The 17,032-nt window shown below is 34.5% G+C and overlaps 1 protein-coding gene across 1 annotated transcript in view; it reads right to left on the minus strand.

Moving 5' to 3' along the window:
- Nucleotides 1-13,805: 13,805 nt before the first annotated feature.
- LOC117100893 (poly [ADP-ribose] polymerase 1-like) overlaps nucleotides 13,806-17,032 on the minus strand; it is a 144,769-nt gene continuing 141,542 nt past the window's right edge. Inside the window, exon 23 of the mRNA XM_033240724.1 lies at nucleotides 13,806-15,631. Coding sequence (XP_033096615.1) covers nucleotides 15,562-15,631 — 70 coding nt within the window. The 3' untranslated portion in view covers nucleotides 13,806-15,561. The remainder of the gene's footprint in view (nucleotides 15,632-17,032) is intronic.

Raw genomic sequence — 17,032 nt, forward strand, 5'->3', positions numbered from 1 at the left:
TTGAACGACTCCATACCTGTCCAATTTACTGTCATTTTTGGAATCTATGACCTAAATTACATTAGAAAACATTATTTTGGTACACTAATTCACTTTTGTGACCCCCTTCCTTAAATATGCCAGATTTGACCTTTGACCCCACATATCTCGAAAAAGCCCCTCCCCGGACCGATCAACAATCAGATTCGTAATCTACGTCAAAAAATACATTAGAAAAAGTTGGTCTGGTAAATTCTGCAAAAATGTGACACCTTCCTCCAAATCCGACCGGTCTAGTTTAGACCGCCTGCGAGGTTGAGTTTCTACTAGTTCTTCTCCTTGAATAGGCCTACATAATGGATCCTGGAATATAACAAAACCCTCAATAACGGAATCACTACTGCTAGAATCACCATCGCATCATTATCAGATCTAGTATTAACTCTATCATATGAACTCAATTTCTGATCACTCCGCTGATCTTCACACATCTCTGGATTTGGCCAAAACTCTGGTGGATCGCATAAATCACCTCCAGGATCTGCTATCAATAAATTACGGTTCACTTTCTTCGTCAGACCACCATTACTAGGCTTAATGTTATACACATCATTTTGCTTGTTAATATCAATTACTATATACTGATCCCTATAATATTTATCCTGTAATTTATGTCTACTTGTGAATGCCATGCGTTTTAATAAAACTCTATCTCCGATCTTAAATGGATCAGCCACACTTTTTCCATCGCACTGCTTCTTATTTTGTTCAGCGGCCATTTCTATATTGCTTTTCGCCAAATGATTGACTTTTCGCATTACATCAGCTTTTCTACTTATAAAATCGAAGTCCCAATTTCCATGGCTCTGCCCTAACAAATGATGAAGAGGAATTTTAGGTTCGCGTCCATGCATTAAACGAAAGGGTGAAAAACCAGTCACTCTATGTGGGGTCGTGTTATACATAAACACAAGATGAAATAGCAAATCTGGCCAATTACGTCGGTCAGTTTCATCAAGGGAACGAATCAGTTTTACACAACGTACTATTAAATCTTTCTACCTATCCATTCCCTTGGGGATGGTAAGGACTTGTTCTCGTTTTCTTTATAGAGTATAATTTACATAATTCACCAATAAGTTTCCCTTCGAAATCTCGTCCCTGGTCAAAATGTATTTTATTAGGAATTCCGTAATGTGAAAACCAGTTATCTCGTAAAACATTTGCTACCATCTTAGCTGATTTATCTTTGCATGGGACAGCCTGAGAATATTTTGTATATATATCAGTAAGCACGTGCAAGTACATTTTCATACCCACCACTACCTCGGTCAAGTTTGAGAAAATCTATTGCTAATATCTCAAGTGGTCTAAACGCTAATAAATGTCGCATCGGTGTTCGTACCGTAGGCATTGGTGCCTTACCAATATGTGAACACTTTTTAATGTGTTGCTTCACATCTCTGTGAAGACCTGGCGAAAAACATCGTCGACGTAGTAAAGATATGGTTCTCTTAACCCCTTGATGAGCCCATTTATCATGGATTGTTTCAATAACTAAATTTCGTAAACATTTAGGAGTTAATAGTTGCCAAATCTCTTCACCTTCAATCAACGTCTTACGATAAAGAACCCCTTCCCTTTCCTCAAAGTGATCAGATTTCCTCATGTAACTTTTGACCTCTGATTTCACATCCGGCTGAGTATCTCCCCTTTTCCATCTTCCCTCCTTCCAAAGATCTTTAACTACTTTCAGAATTTCATTCCCGTCTTGCATATCCTAAAACTGTTTCATAGTATACGATGGAAATACAGTCGAGACTGGACTATTCTCGCTATAACAAGTTTCATCGTTAACTTTCCCATTATTTTCCGAAATATCAGGCTGATGTTGACCCTACAACTCCAACAAAAACAGATTGTAAATCTTCACTATTCATGTTAATAGGACATCTACTCAAGGCATCCGCGCACTTGTTACTAACCCCCGGTTAACCCCCTAACGCTAACTTCGCTACCCATCTTTGCTCCACAGTACCGAACTTTGCAGTTTGTAAGTAAACTAAAGGGTTGTGATCTGTATAAACAATTGTACGTCCACCTATTAAATATTCTCTAAATTTATCCGCCAACGCCCATTTTAACGCAAGGAGCTCTAATTTATAACTTGCACCATAATTCTTCTCTGCTCCGCGAAGGCCACGGCTCGCATAGGCAATAGGATGTAATCGACCAGCATCATCCCTCTGATTCAAGCATGCCCCGATACACTTTAAGCTGGCATCAACTTCCACTATAAATTCTTTACTAAAATCAGGATAAATTAGAACTGGTAGACAATAACTCCTTAAGTTTGTTAAATGAATCATGAGCTTCAGCATTCCTTTCAAACTTCATCGGCAACTGTCCAACCTTCTTGTATCTCAAACTTTTCCTTGATGGACGTTGAGTTTGCCCTACTAATGCATGCAGGGGCGCAGCAATCTGTGCAAATGCATCAACAAACTTGCGATAGTATGACGCAAGTCCTAAAAATGACCGAAGCTCATCACATGTTGTTGGAATAGGCCACTCTCGTATACGAGACACTTTAGATGGATCCATTGATACCCCCTTCTCTGAAACTACATGTCCAAGATGCTGTACTTCTCGCCTCAGAAATTTACATTTCTTCCCTTTCAATTTTAAATTGAAATTGCGCAAACGACTAAATACTTCACCTAATTTATCCAAATGCTCATCTAGAGTTTCAGAGAATACAAGAATATTATCCAAATATATAACCACCTTAGAAAAATTCACGTCACCAAATATTAATTCCATCACCCTTTGGAATGTACTGGGGCTATTTACCAATCCCTGGGGCATACGAACGAATTCAAATAATCCCCAAGGTACACGGAACGCCGTTTTCTCTATAGACGACTCCTCCATTAAAATTTGAAAATACCCACTTGCTAAATCTAATGTCGAAAAATATTTTGATCCACTCAAACTTCCCAAAGTTTCTTCTATCCGGGGTAAAGTGAATGAGTCTCTTATAGTATTCAAATTTAATTGACGGTAATCAATGCACAACCTTACAGAGCCATCTGTTTTCCTAACAGGGACAATTGGACTCGCATACGGGCTTGACGAATGCCTAATTACCCCCCGATCTAACATATCTTGTAACAGCATTTTAATTTCCGGTACTTCAGTTGGAGGTATACGGCGATATGGCAACCTGATAGCTGGTCCTTTCTTAGTTTTGATGCTATGAGGAATCGCGTCACAGCAGCCAAAATCCATATCATCGTCAGCAAAACCATCAACATTTCTATAAATAAGATCCTCTAGTGCTGTTTTTTCGTCTAAGTTTAGGCCTTCCAAAGACACTCCCTTTGGTAACTCATGTAAAATTTCTTTGGATCCCGCATCTAATGGAGTAATTGAGTTTTTTCCTATTTCAGAAACCTTACATTGATGGAAATCTTGTCGACTAGGCTGTACTACATCTGCAACACCAACCTCTACTATCCCATAACGATTACGTAATACTACTTCTGATTTAGATTCTATCGCCAATATTTCAGCAATTGGTGTTCTAGGACTCATCACACACTTCTTTGAAGTACAATTTGCTATAATTACATCTACAGTGTGATCATTCACTTTCGTACAACCCTCATAAAACTGGAGATCATCACCTATTACCCCAAATCCATCACATCTTTCCATCAAAATATCTTTCCCTTCCCAAAAGTATAGGTCTTCTACCTCACAACTTACTCTTCTAATAGTATACGGAGGAACAGACTCAGACTTTATTCCAGTTTTTAGCACTCTATTCTTGTTTAGGTTAGACATATTATCTAAGTGTAGAGCAGACATAATACCATCGCTACCCACTTCTCTTCCAGGAAACATACGTCTGAGTGCATTGCAGCCTAATATCACTGGATGCTGTTTCTGTCGTGCAACACTTGCGTCTTCCCTCACAATTAGGAATCCAATATCTACCATCATTTCACCAAACTTCACTGGTGCTTTAATATAACCAACAATAGGAATGCTGATCTCAGAAACACCAACAACTTTAATGAGATTCGACGTATCTTTTGGTTTGCCTGTGGTAGCTTGCAGATGGTTAAGATAATATTCCCATGAGATTAGGCTCGCCTCTACTCCAGTATCCAAGACACAACTCGTATGTACTCCATTTATGTCTATTTCTGCTACTGGACTTCTAGAAATAAGAAGGCTAATTAGATATTATTTGGCACTTTTGACATTACCTCAAACCCTCCAGTAGTCACACTTTTCTCTACCACTTTCTCTGGGTTAGAAGTCACCTTCTTAATCTTACACTCATTCTTCTTGTGACCAACATGTCCACAACAATAGCACTTTGGTAGATGAGGCCTACAGACTTGTTGCCGGCAGTATCTAGCAATGTGACCTTTATTCCCACATGTAAAACAGGTAATGTCTCGATTTGATTGATCATGGTCATGTCGTTTCAACTCATTAACCGCACCTACGACCTCTTTCACTAAACCCTTCAATTCCTCCACTTCCTCTTTAAGTTTTACTACAGATGCATCCGACTGTTCCTTCTCTTGATGAGCAGCATATACCTTCGCCTTCGTCGTACTTCTACCCAAATCCTGGAACAGTTCTAACAGTGCTGTTCTCATTTCCAGAAAAGTCTGTCCATTGTTACTCAGCGCCATCTGTCTCAACTGTAATCTGGTAATATCATCAGTACATCCCTGTATTAATCTTTCCTTTAGAGTAGCATCCTTCATTAACCTCAAAGCTGCAATCTCTTCTGGTTTGGCAATGGCTTCCATCCTGTCATAAATTCTTAATAAAGCATTACTAAAATCAGCTAAATTCTCTCATTGCTGTTGCTGTCGTAAATATAATTCACTACTCAACGCTGGAAGTTTTTCACCAGAACCAAACCTTGCTTTTAATTTTTTAATTATTTCAGACTGTTACATTCTCTTTAACTGACTGAGGCTGACAAAGAATCTCATCCTTCGCTGGACCATATAAGTGGGTTAAGAGTGTCTGGGCCCTCTCCCTATTATCAAGACAATAATATTCACAATACTCTTCAAATTCACATAAGTATTCAATCAAAGAGGTATCCCGGGTTTCACTGGACTACTACCACCGAACTTCCCTAACTTTAATTTAGGAAGACTTCTACCTCCTGAAACCTTACCAAATGCACCCGTAATTGCCCCCACTAATTGTTCAGCCCATGGTGGCATGGCCTCAGAACCAGCCGCAGCTTTACCTCCCATAGCCATACTAATCAAATATAAATTGTAATTACAAGTTACATACAATACTATAAAAGCACTATGGGGAAATACATTTAAATATAAAAATATATAATATAATCATAGGAATACAAATTATCAATATACAATAGTTATGATATCAAAAGATACATCAATTTTACAGTCAAACTGGCTGGGGTTGATCGTTGCTGGACTTGACTCTTCCTATCACTGCTCCAATCCCACTTCTGACACCATTTTGTCGCGCGCTGCCAGTCATCACACTCAAACAAAGACAAACAACTGCAGAACGGTTCGACTTCGTTTATTGAAACAAGGAAACATCAAAATTTTCCAACAAAGGGAAAATGAAAAACCCCATCAAGTTAACGGCAATCATTAGCCTGCAAAGACAACGCAACAATTATCGGTCTCACAATATTATACTAAATCTGAACCAGTTAAATACATACAATAATTAAATAGGACTATTATAACCATCATTAAATGTATTTAATGTCATATTGTAGCAAATAGACACAATAATCATTCGTAAACAACAACTAAAACACATGTTTTATAGAATTGGCATTATGGTAATTAAATTTTCTCTTTAGATCAAAGATGTAATAGTCATAAGAATCACAATTATCAATCTTACATAAACGACAATACCGAAATTCAATAAATAATCGGCCATCTTGACTTACAGATCAACAATAGTCCTAACGATGCAAACGATACGGTACTAAAATCTTCCAATCCCCGTCCTCACAAGTATAGGAAATTCTACTTTATTATGCTACAAAATTAAACAACGAAATACCAACTAATTATGAGTTCTAAACTATTTTTTCCAATAAACATAAAATATTCAATATACAGTAGTACCGTAGTCATTAACTAACACAGGTAATTATCACTAATAAAGCAATGCTACAACCATGAACAATGCAATAGTCTACATTATCACAGCATTATTATCAACTATAAGAAATGTAATTAACATCAACATATATATTTATTTTTGGATTATTTATTTATTGTTACTACTATAATAATACAAATTCATTACATGATCAAATTCATTACAGAACAAACTATACGCCTACCTTAATTCGGTTAATCATCCTATAGCATCAGACACGACTAACCGCATCAACGTACTATTGTCGACTGATGGATTTTAGCATTCAAACCTGCCGCGCCCAACCCTGAACTAATTACCATACCGGTGTATCGCACACAATAAATATTTTACAACCAGACGTTTCGACTGTTTAAAAGTTCCAATTTTACAGAAACGTTATACTATGTTCTGAAAGTAACCAACGTGCGCAAGATTCAATTGGTTATGTATTAGGATCTTGCGATCATGTTGGTAAAATGCAGTTTAATGTTGATGTTAAAATTATGAGCTGATACACAATTTGACAAGTGAAACTTTAAAGTATTTCCATTGTTTTAATAACGTTACAACAATTAACAAAAATGAAAATCAAAGCCGTATTTGCTATAATAATAATAATAATAATAATTAATAATAATAATAATAACAATAACAATAATAATAATAATAATAATAATAATAATAATAATAATAATAATAATAATAATAATAATAATAATAATAATAATAATAATAATAATATGAATAATAATAATAATAATAATAATAATAATAATAATATGAATAAAGATTTATAAAGCGCACATCTCCACCAAAGGTGCTCAAGGCGCATAGACAATTAAACCAACAAGATCCAAAAAATTCCCAGAAGAAATCCAAATACCAATTATCCCATCGAGGCAATGTTGCTCCCCATATAAGTATACGCAGATACCCAGGATAAGCCCGGGGCTCCACTACCGTGCACTGCAACAGGAGCTGCATTGCGTCGCCAGTGAAAAGTGGTATCATATGTTGTTTTTTGTTTTTTTTTTTTTTTTATTTAATTTCTTTTTGTGAATAATATAAATTCAACAGAGAAACATCAAGGTTGTATATACGCCTCGGTGAAAATCCAAATTAATTCCAGAAAAATTTCAAGTAGAAAAGTTTTATTCAAATGATCATCGTAGTCATGCAACACATATAATTGAGATATAATCACTCATAGGTCTACATCACATAGGACCTAGATGATCAACTTAACTTGTATACCCTCCTATTCAGACTAAAGCAATTTATGTAAATTTCAAAGGAGGGAGATGTTGTGATAGTAATATGTGAAGGACGCCCTCTCTTATAGGAGTTACGATAACGCTAACTCACACCTTGATCTTAAGTTCAATAAAGTTAGATTTAATAAGTAACTACGTTTACGAGTATCGTTACAGTAGGCATGTTAATTTACTTTATGTTTTAATGTTAATGTAATTATTGTAGCCTTTTGACGTATTTTAATGTTATTTGTTAATCTTGCCATTTGTCCACAGGTGTGTTGGTGGTAGAATTAGCGTTAACCAGGGCCTCGACGAGGACGCTTCTACCATGTATTAATTATTGGCTTTGTTATTAATTGTAAATTTTATTGTACTATGTATCCACAAAGTAATGTTTTTAATGTTTTACGTATTTATACAATCGTGGGCCTAACGCTGGATGGAAACGCAAGTATTAAACCGATAAATATATAAAATAAAATATTAAACCCGCATGCCGTCTTTGAGATCCTCAAAGATGATCCTATCATCTTTCGAATCACAAATACATTCTTGTTATTGATTTTTGGACCTTTCAAAGGTTGGTTTTAGAATCCTGACCATCTCTAATTTCGGTTTCCCCGTGTCAGAAAGCTAGTTTTTATGTTTTTATATATAATATCAAAACTATATTTTACGTATGTTGAAACAATTTCATCTGGTTGTTCCAAACCAGATTAACCCCCCAAAAACCCTATAAAACCATTATTTTACCATGTTTCCATTTACTTGTGTATTTTATAAACATGATCAGCAGACAGCAGAAGATTCGAACACGTGACACCTTCCACTGCCATCTGTTTTTAGCATCTGCCTACTCTAGCAGAGTGCGCCCAAATTCTTGAAGGCGGCGTACAAAGGAATTCCGTACAAAGATGCTGCGTCTGCTTCATCATCAAGAATACTGTGCCGGTTGTGGGAAAAGTTTATTTCCGATTTTCCGACTTAAGTTTCCAGGCAAAGCATCGGAGCAGTTCATTTTCCGGCTTATTAAATAGGCCTATAAAAAAAGTCCAAAACGGCCATTAACATTATTTATAAATTATATTAAAACTATAATTATATTTATCAAAGTATTGAATCACAATGACGAGTCTTACTTTATATATTTCCATTTACTTGTGTATTTTATAAAAACCAGAATATGTTGTATAAAAAATGGAAACAAATAAGAAAATACAATGTGTCTGCTTTACCTCAAGACTACCGTTACGTGTGAATCGCAAATTATACTAGTTATGCAGCTGATGTTTGTGATTTTTGCTAGATTTTTATACCTGTCTGTTAGTAGCGATGATCCACTGTTGGTTTGGAATAAATAAATAAATAAACAGAGAAATAGTTCGGTGAGTAATTTTGTCAGGCTTATGAATATAAAAGAAGCCTCATAAAATGGCCATTAAAATGTACTGTTATAAACAAACATATTAATAATTTTATATGGAAAGTATGAATACTACCGTATATATTTCCTTTATTTTTATTCATCATATCATTTAGTATGAATGTACTTGTACAGAATTAGAAACATGATCAGAACTTTTATGGTAAATGGAAACGTAACAAACAATAAAAACAAACGTATGGCAACTATTGATGCTTATTTCATAAATCTCCATTTTATTAAAACATTATAAACATGATTAAAATACATATCGTAAATGGTAACGCAACAAATGATAAAATGGGCGTGTCTCAAATAACATTTGCGTTGTTTCTTCTGTAAAACAAGAAAAAAAAAGTATTTATTAATAAATTTCAAGTGTACCATGGGATTCTTGTAACGTTTCTTTCCACAAATTGTATACTCTATAAAGTCGGTTGGTCCAAATTGGTGTATATGGGCCGAGTTGGTTAAGGACTGAGTTGACAAGGACCGAGTTGGTGAATGAGCCGTGTAGGCATAATACTTTTGTTTTGTATTTTTCAGTATGATTGTTATTTGAGTTTTACGATTGTTATTGTTTGGGAAATTTGTATTAGTTTGAATATAATTTTACAGTATGTAGGCCTAGTTATTCAAAAACAATGTTCTTTTTTCTTGCAGTTCTATCGGTAGTGAAAAGTCAAGTGTACAAAGCAGTAAAAATATATTATCAATGTCTAAGTGATTCCTAATAAATGATTGTGTGTTTTGTTGAGGTATTTTAATTGTTAAATCAAATATATCTGAATTTCACATGTTTGTTTTCGCGGCTGGTAATTTCATTTATCAACAAAAAAAAAAAAAAAACAGACTTTCTAAAAAAAAAAAAAAAAAAAAAAAAAAAAAAAAAAATCTTTTCAGAACTGTCTACGTTATACCGCCAGCATTACTTCAACATGCAAACCTTCAAACAATATTTCATCATCATCATCATGTTGTCCCTAATATACAATATTTACAAAGAGTAGTACATCATCCTAAAATCCAAGTCGCAGATATGGATCCATCCGGGGCAGATCCAGAAATGTCAAAAAGGGTGGAGGAGACCGAGGGCCTGCTCGACGCCGGGGGCGGCCCTAGTCCCCACACCTTTTTGGAAAGTTAAAAAAAGGGAAAAATTGGTCGCCCAAAACGCCTCGGGTTACATTCTGGTGTCTGTCGCCTACACGGCGGAGTTATTTCGATCAGCCCCATTTTCGATCCCCCTGTCGGACATTTCTGGATCCGCTCCTGCCGGCAGGGGTCCAGGGGCCCTGTCCACATACGGTAAATGAAATGTTAAAGCTTAAATCAAGTTGAATAATTAAAAATATAAGCAGACGAGAGGTGAGCACACGCGTACACATTCACTGCCATGGCATGGGTTTGCACCTAAAATTAGCCAGTCTGATTTTATCATCTGAAATACTTCACTCTCTGCAGTAGTGCGCCCACATTCCTGAAGGCGGCGTACAAAGGATGTGTCTGCTTCACCCCCAAGAGCGTGGGAACCTGTTTGTGGGAGTTTCTTTTCGATTTTTATAGTTAATTTCTATGTAAAGCCTTGTGAGTGAAATTTCCGTCTTATCAAAAGAAGCCTGAAACAACCATGAACATTGTAGGCCTATAAATTATATTTAAACTATATTTTATTACTGTATTTCCATTTATTTATGTATTTATATACATACATAATAAACCTAATTGTTGAAAACGTTTCTTTCCTCAAATTATGCTGTAGTTAATAGGCCTAATTTCTTTAGTTAATTTCATGCAATGTGTGATTTCGTCGGCTTTATGATCACATCATTCAGTATATTTAAATTTGAATGTGGCCACACCGCTTTGAGGTAGGTCGAGTATTTTAAATACATCAAAGAAAGTGTTTCTTTAGTTCTATTTTCTATGGTACATCACTCGTATTAATTAGATCTCTGTTGTTGCCGAAAATGCCTGATTAAAATCATGAGTAATTTGCTGGCGCTTCATCTAGACTAAATAATGATCGTGTGATAATGGTGAATTGTACTGTATAAAAGTGTCATTTCCGGCCATCTAAAGGTACTATTTCCTAAAAAAATTTCTCACCTCGGCCCCAACTATGGTGGGGCTCAGATGTGCTTGTGGACTCATGGCTTTGAAGTAGGTAAAGTAAATACATCAAAGGGAATGTTTTTTAAGTGTTATGTGTACACACATAGGCCTACCAATTAGATCTCTGCGGTTGCCGAAAATCGCTGATACTTTTGACTAATGGTGATGTGATGATGAATTTTACTATAAAAGTGTCATTTCCGGCCATCTACAGGTACTATTTCCTTAAATTTTTGCACGCACCCCCTACCGCTAAATCCTGCATCTGCCCCCAGCAACCGTTGATTATGTGACTGAAACTGCAGTTGTCATTTAGCATCAAACACGCATAGTCAATATTATATTGGCAGCACTCCCTGAAATCGTTTTAAAACAGCTTATAAATGCATGCTCTGATCGTCGGAGCGCCTGGGGGCTTCGTCTCCTCTACCCCACCCAGCCAACTGGTAGTCACGCATTTCAAATCTCTCAGGTTGGCAACTATATACCAACAATCGAAAATATGTTTATTCTCACACTAGTTCACAAGATAACTCGATTTGCAAAAAAGACATCGTCATGTATTGACCTCATGAGTACTTTTCCTGAACAACATGTTTTTACCGATGTTGCTAATATTGCACTAAGCGATCAATTCTTTTTATTTATACATGCATTAAAACTGACCGTCCTGGGCCCAAACATAAAACAATTACATTTCGAAACTACAAATCTTTTCATGAAAATACATTTTTGGATGATTTCAAAACTTGTGTAAACAATGATATCACAACCAAATGGGAAAAATGGATAACTTCCTTCCTTGGAATAAGTAACATCTCTCTGTGATTCCCAAATTTTACTTATAAGTAGACCATCCGAAATGTTTATCAGATAAGTACAGTTCGGAAAATCTTTTAAATAAATACCGCGCTTTAAAAAAATAGTAACAAGTAGTATAAGAAAATCAAAATCAGCTTAAGTTAAATATAAACATACCCCCCCCCCCCCCAAATTGTATGAAAAATTATTTTAATAAATAAATAAATAAAAACATAAAAAAACAGATAGGCTAGGCATATGACAAATATTCAAATTGTATTCCCCTAAATCTAAACTGTAATATTAATACTTTATAATAATAATACTTTATTTGAGAAAATACGCATTTCTATCGGCGGCACACGTTACGCGTAGCAATTGACTCACGCGTAGCAATTGTTCATAAAGAAAACATTTTAAACAGCAGTGTAAACAGAAACAAAACAAACAATACGGTGAATCAAGATGAACGATAAAATTTTTATAAAGTCAAACACCGTTTCTTTTTACAATAAAAAACGAAGTAAGTGACAATTTCGTTCATATAAATTTCGTTCATCAAAAATTAGGATATACAATACATAATATCTTTTCTCGGTTGCCATGCTATTTTTAAATACGAGATAGAAAGATCGTTCATAAATTTGCTAGAGTTCCCAAGAAGTTTATACATTTTTTAATGTTACAATCTCCACTCATGAATAAGTGCCATAAATAATATTCAGAATCTGAGGTGATTTTCTTTTCCGCAGCGATATATATTCATCAGATCTTATTTTGTTAAGTGTTCTACATGTTAACATAAAAGGTAGTTGCTAAATACAACGGGTTCGGCCGAGGGGGCGTGGAACCCAGCAGATGAAAACAGACGACAAAGTTAGTACAATATTTGTTTCAGTTCGTCCTCGACAGGGTGGGCCCTGTCTTTGATCACACAGCATAGCAAAACACAGCAACTCCATGTTACAACCAATGTAAGAAAAAATATGTTGTCCCTGTGTGATTTTCTTTCCAACATTAGGATCCCTGGAACATTATCAATTTATAGTGTCTACATATGCATTACATAAATAGTTTCATCTTCCTGTACTCCATCACTGGTGCATGGTAACAACCAACTGACTGCAGACCATTTCCGGTCACGCATTACTCTCCATAACGCAGCACCCCCTGTTCCGTCACCTCTGGATTTATTTACATTATACTAAATTACTCGCTTCATCTGTATTGTACATTCATTATGCTGTATTTTAAATTAATCAATTACAAATGCAATTATCTTAGATGATTGCATGTTTCAGATCTTTTGTTACTGGTTCAATTTTATCTGCTGCTCTAGGGGTGCTGCCAGGGTAAAATTTGAAGGTCTGAAGGTCCCGAAACATTTTCGTTATTTAATGTGATAAAAAATGGAATTACGAGGTTTCGCCATGTTAATTTTTAAAACACCGCCCAACAAAAAATCAACCTAGCAATGTGTAAGCAAGAAAATAAATTTAGTGAGATATTTTACTCTTTCCACGTTCCACCAACAAAGGATAATGCTTTTATAAACATGAACCTCTGATTTCTCCTATTTAAAATAGTTGTTCTATACTGTACCTACTGCAAGCAATGTCAAGCGTCCCTTTCTTATTCTGTAAATCATAATAAAGAAGGATGGCTTACATTATCATATACTGTATTACATTTTTTCACATACCCATAATTTACTACTATAATCAGGTTTTAAATTTTGAAATAATTTGAGGAAGGAGGGTCAGGATTCCCTTGAAACCCCCCCCCCCCAACCGGCTGCGCCTCTGTGCTCCTTCTATTTCAACTGGATGTTGAAATGCAAGTTATGATAAGGCACCATCTTTTCTGTGTGCAATGGCATATATGCACGTTAAACAACGCAGTACACTATTTTCGAAAAAGAGTAGGGGATTGTCCCCAGTGTACTTCTGCATTCACCACCAAAACCACCCCACTGGAAACAAGTCTTCAGTACTTGCTATGTTTCTCTATCACAGGTTGTGAAATAATGAGACTTCAAACGTATATAAATCAACTGTAAAGAGTTTAATTCATCTTCGAAATACAAGTTTCCATGGTGCAAGCCATGTTCTGCATGTAACATATTGAAATGATTCTCTTTTAGTTCAATGCTATAACATATTTTAACAAAAAAAAATTCTGCAAAAGGTTCATATTAATTTTACTTTAGGAGGGCTACACAAAAACCTTACAAAACATGTGTCAGTAAGCTTACTACAGCATTTGTATTTGATATGTGATATTAAATTCAGGTTGTCACCAAAGCTGTAGTTTTGTTTTTGTTTTTGTTTTTTTTAATAATATTTACAATCCATATTATAATAAACTATAAGGACCATGCATGATGGGCTCATAAGCAATACAATTCAAGAGTCTTTAAAAAAAATTAAAAAAATGAATGAATGAATGAATAATCAAAGATGTACTGTAGTCCTGCATATATGTGAGGTCCTTAATGACTTTCTTTTAATACGAAGATATGGAGATGTGAGCTTTTAATGTTTAGATATATGGAACTCTTATTTGATGCCTTTAAAGATAAATTAGAGTAACAATAAACAAATAATAGAAATAGAAGCACAAAATCTTAAAGATCAATTTAGAAGTATACTACCATAACAATATTTCAACAAACTTTAAAATCAAGACCAATATTTAATGAAAATATTGACTTTGACCTATGTTGGTAATTACGTTGATATACTCTCATCAACGTTGTGTCTCATTTTGTGGTAAGAACTTCTTTTCTCTTATTTATTTGAAGTTTTTCTTTTTTCTATTTTATTCATTTACAGTTTAGATATATGGGACTCTCATTTTGAAAAAAATATGCATTTAAAGATAAATTAGAGTAACAATAGAAAGAGAAGCACAAAATCTTAGAGAACAACTTATTTTAACTTTAAGACCAATATTTAATGAAAATATTGATTTTGACCTATGTTGGCAATTACATATGTTTATATACTCTCATCAACGATGTGTCTCATTTTGTGCTAAGACCCTTTTTTTTTTTTCTCTTTTATTCATCAGTCTTAATACTATAATAGAATAAAAAATGTTGGGCAGATGATTATACTGCAGGTATATAAGGTAATGTAATATTCACATAAGTCTTGTTACTACCAGAAAAAGTGAACATAGTGCAAGAATAAGAAAATGAAAGAATATATTTTAACAAAATAATAATAATAATAATAATAATAATAATAATAATAATAATAACAACAACAACAATAATAATAATAATAATAATAATAATTAAAGATTTTTAAGTTATAATAAAAAATGAAAGGAAGGTAAAAAGGAAAAAAGGGGAGGAAAACTGAAAATATGCCTATGTATATGATATGTATATGCCTATATCATTGTTGAATAAAAGTGGGTGAAACCCAAAAAAAAAACCAAAAAAAAAACCAAAAAAAAAAACAATAACAATATTAAACAATAACAATAACAATAATAATAATAATGTGGCTAGGGTACTTTTGCTTTACAGGCAGGTCTAGATGCCAATTTTCTGCATCACACAAATAAAGGCTATTTGCTTATTCTAACTATAACTAATAGGCCTAACAAATAATAACTACCTTGCAGGTGATACCTATAATATTTGTATTGTATTTCTAGAAATACATTGGCAAAAAGACATTATTCTTTACATCAGCACAATTTCCATTCCGTTATCTCAGCTTCCAACATATATGTACAACATAATTATAGTGTCCTCACAATAGACGAAAACAGTTTGTTGATGACGATCTATTTGTAGATGAACTTCACCGTTAGTAAATACTTCATTTCCACTTGAGCAACATCATATACAATATACCTAAATAAATGTTAGGGATGATAACTGAAGAACATACATATCATATAAAAAATAATTTAAAACATTGTTCTTATCCAAAATGATATTTTGAAGTTGGTTGCCTTCTGAAGATTCAATTTCAATATATTTAGTATCATACAAACGCTATTAAAATCATCTATCAAATGATGTACATGATTACACATTAGGGAGCTTTCGATTTTTGCGACGACGCGACGCTAGAACAGAACCACTCATGCGTGCCCGTCCTACCTGGCGTCCTACGTTCTCTGCATACATAGATTGCATAGATTTGGCCAAATTGCATTCCAGAATCTACTCCACAAGGTGACCTTAACGTTCTCGCATGCGCAGATGACTCTTAGTGACGTCATTGCATTTTTCGTCCTACCGTCGTCATGCAATCGAAAGCACTCTATTATTTTAATTTTCTGACCAAAAAATTACCAAAAAACCTATTTTTTATTACTTTTTTCGCTAAAATTGACAAGATTTTATTTATATGAAGTAACACATGCACTAGACATCCAATGCCCATTTTAAGGATGGAAACAATTCTGGTTTGATGTTAGGTTATTGCTCAAAATGTGTCAAAACATAAATTTGAATGAATATAGTTGTTTTGATACAAAAGTGTCCCCTTAATAGTGGTGAAATTGTATTGATTTGACCATTTTACACACACAAAAAGTGTCCCTGTCCCCTTAATTGGGGTTGGCTGTATTGTTAAAGATATATTTCCCCATGTTTCACGGAAGAGTTTAACCTTAATAGGGGTGTCCAAAGAGAGGGGTTCTACTGTATATTAAGTAGATAATACAGTGCTTATATATATGGAACATGATTTTATAAATCATAACCTATCATGAATGTTTAGACCACAGTGGCCAGTACGGTATTGTTACTAATCTAATACCACTAGTCTGTCTCCCTTCATATCATACAACTTGAGGGCTTGCACTTCATTTTTAAGCTACATAAGAGCTTATAGGTACAGTAGCAGGGGTGGATCAAGGGATGTCCGAAAGGGGGAAGAAAGGGGAGGCCGACTGAGAGACAACACTTCCCTAGTGGGTCATTTCCCCACAAAATGTTTAATTTTTAGATGCCTGTAAATAACCTCTGAGATGTTTTGGGTGATCAATAATTTCCTTTTCTTTCTTTTTTTTTTTCTTTCCATATATCCGCTCTTGGGTAGACGGTTCAATTCAGACCAGATTGTTTTTTTTTTCATACTAACTTTTCAACTAATAAGGAGCGGAGCTTTCGTTGATGAACTATGATTGATAAGATTTATAATATCATGTTCCTATATTTGAGCACTGTATTATTATTTGTATACAATATATATATTTATATACAATATATATAATATATTATTATTTATATACAATATATATA

The sequence above is a fragment of the Anneissia japonica genome, unplaced genomic scaffold (assembly GCF_011630105.1).
Source record: "Anneissia japonica isolate Jap-2015-1 unplaced genomic scaffold, ASM1163010v1 scaffold287858_len863314_cov180, whole genome shotgun sequence".
NCBI classification, from domain to species: domain Eukaryota; kingdom Metazoa; phylum Echinodermata; class Crinoidea; order Comatulida; family Comatulidae; genus Anneissia; species Anneissia japonica.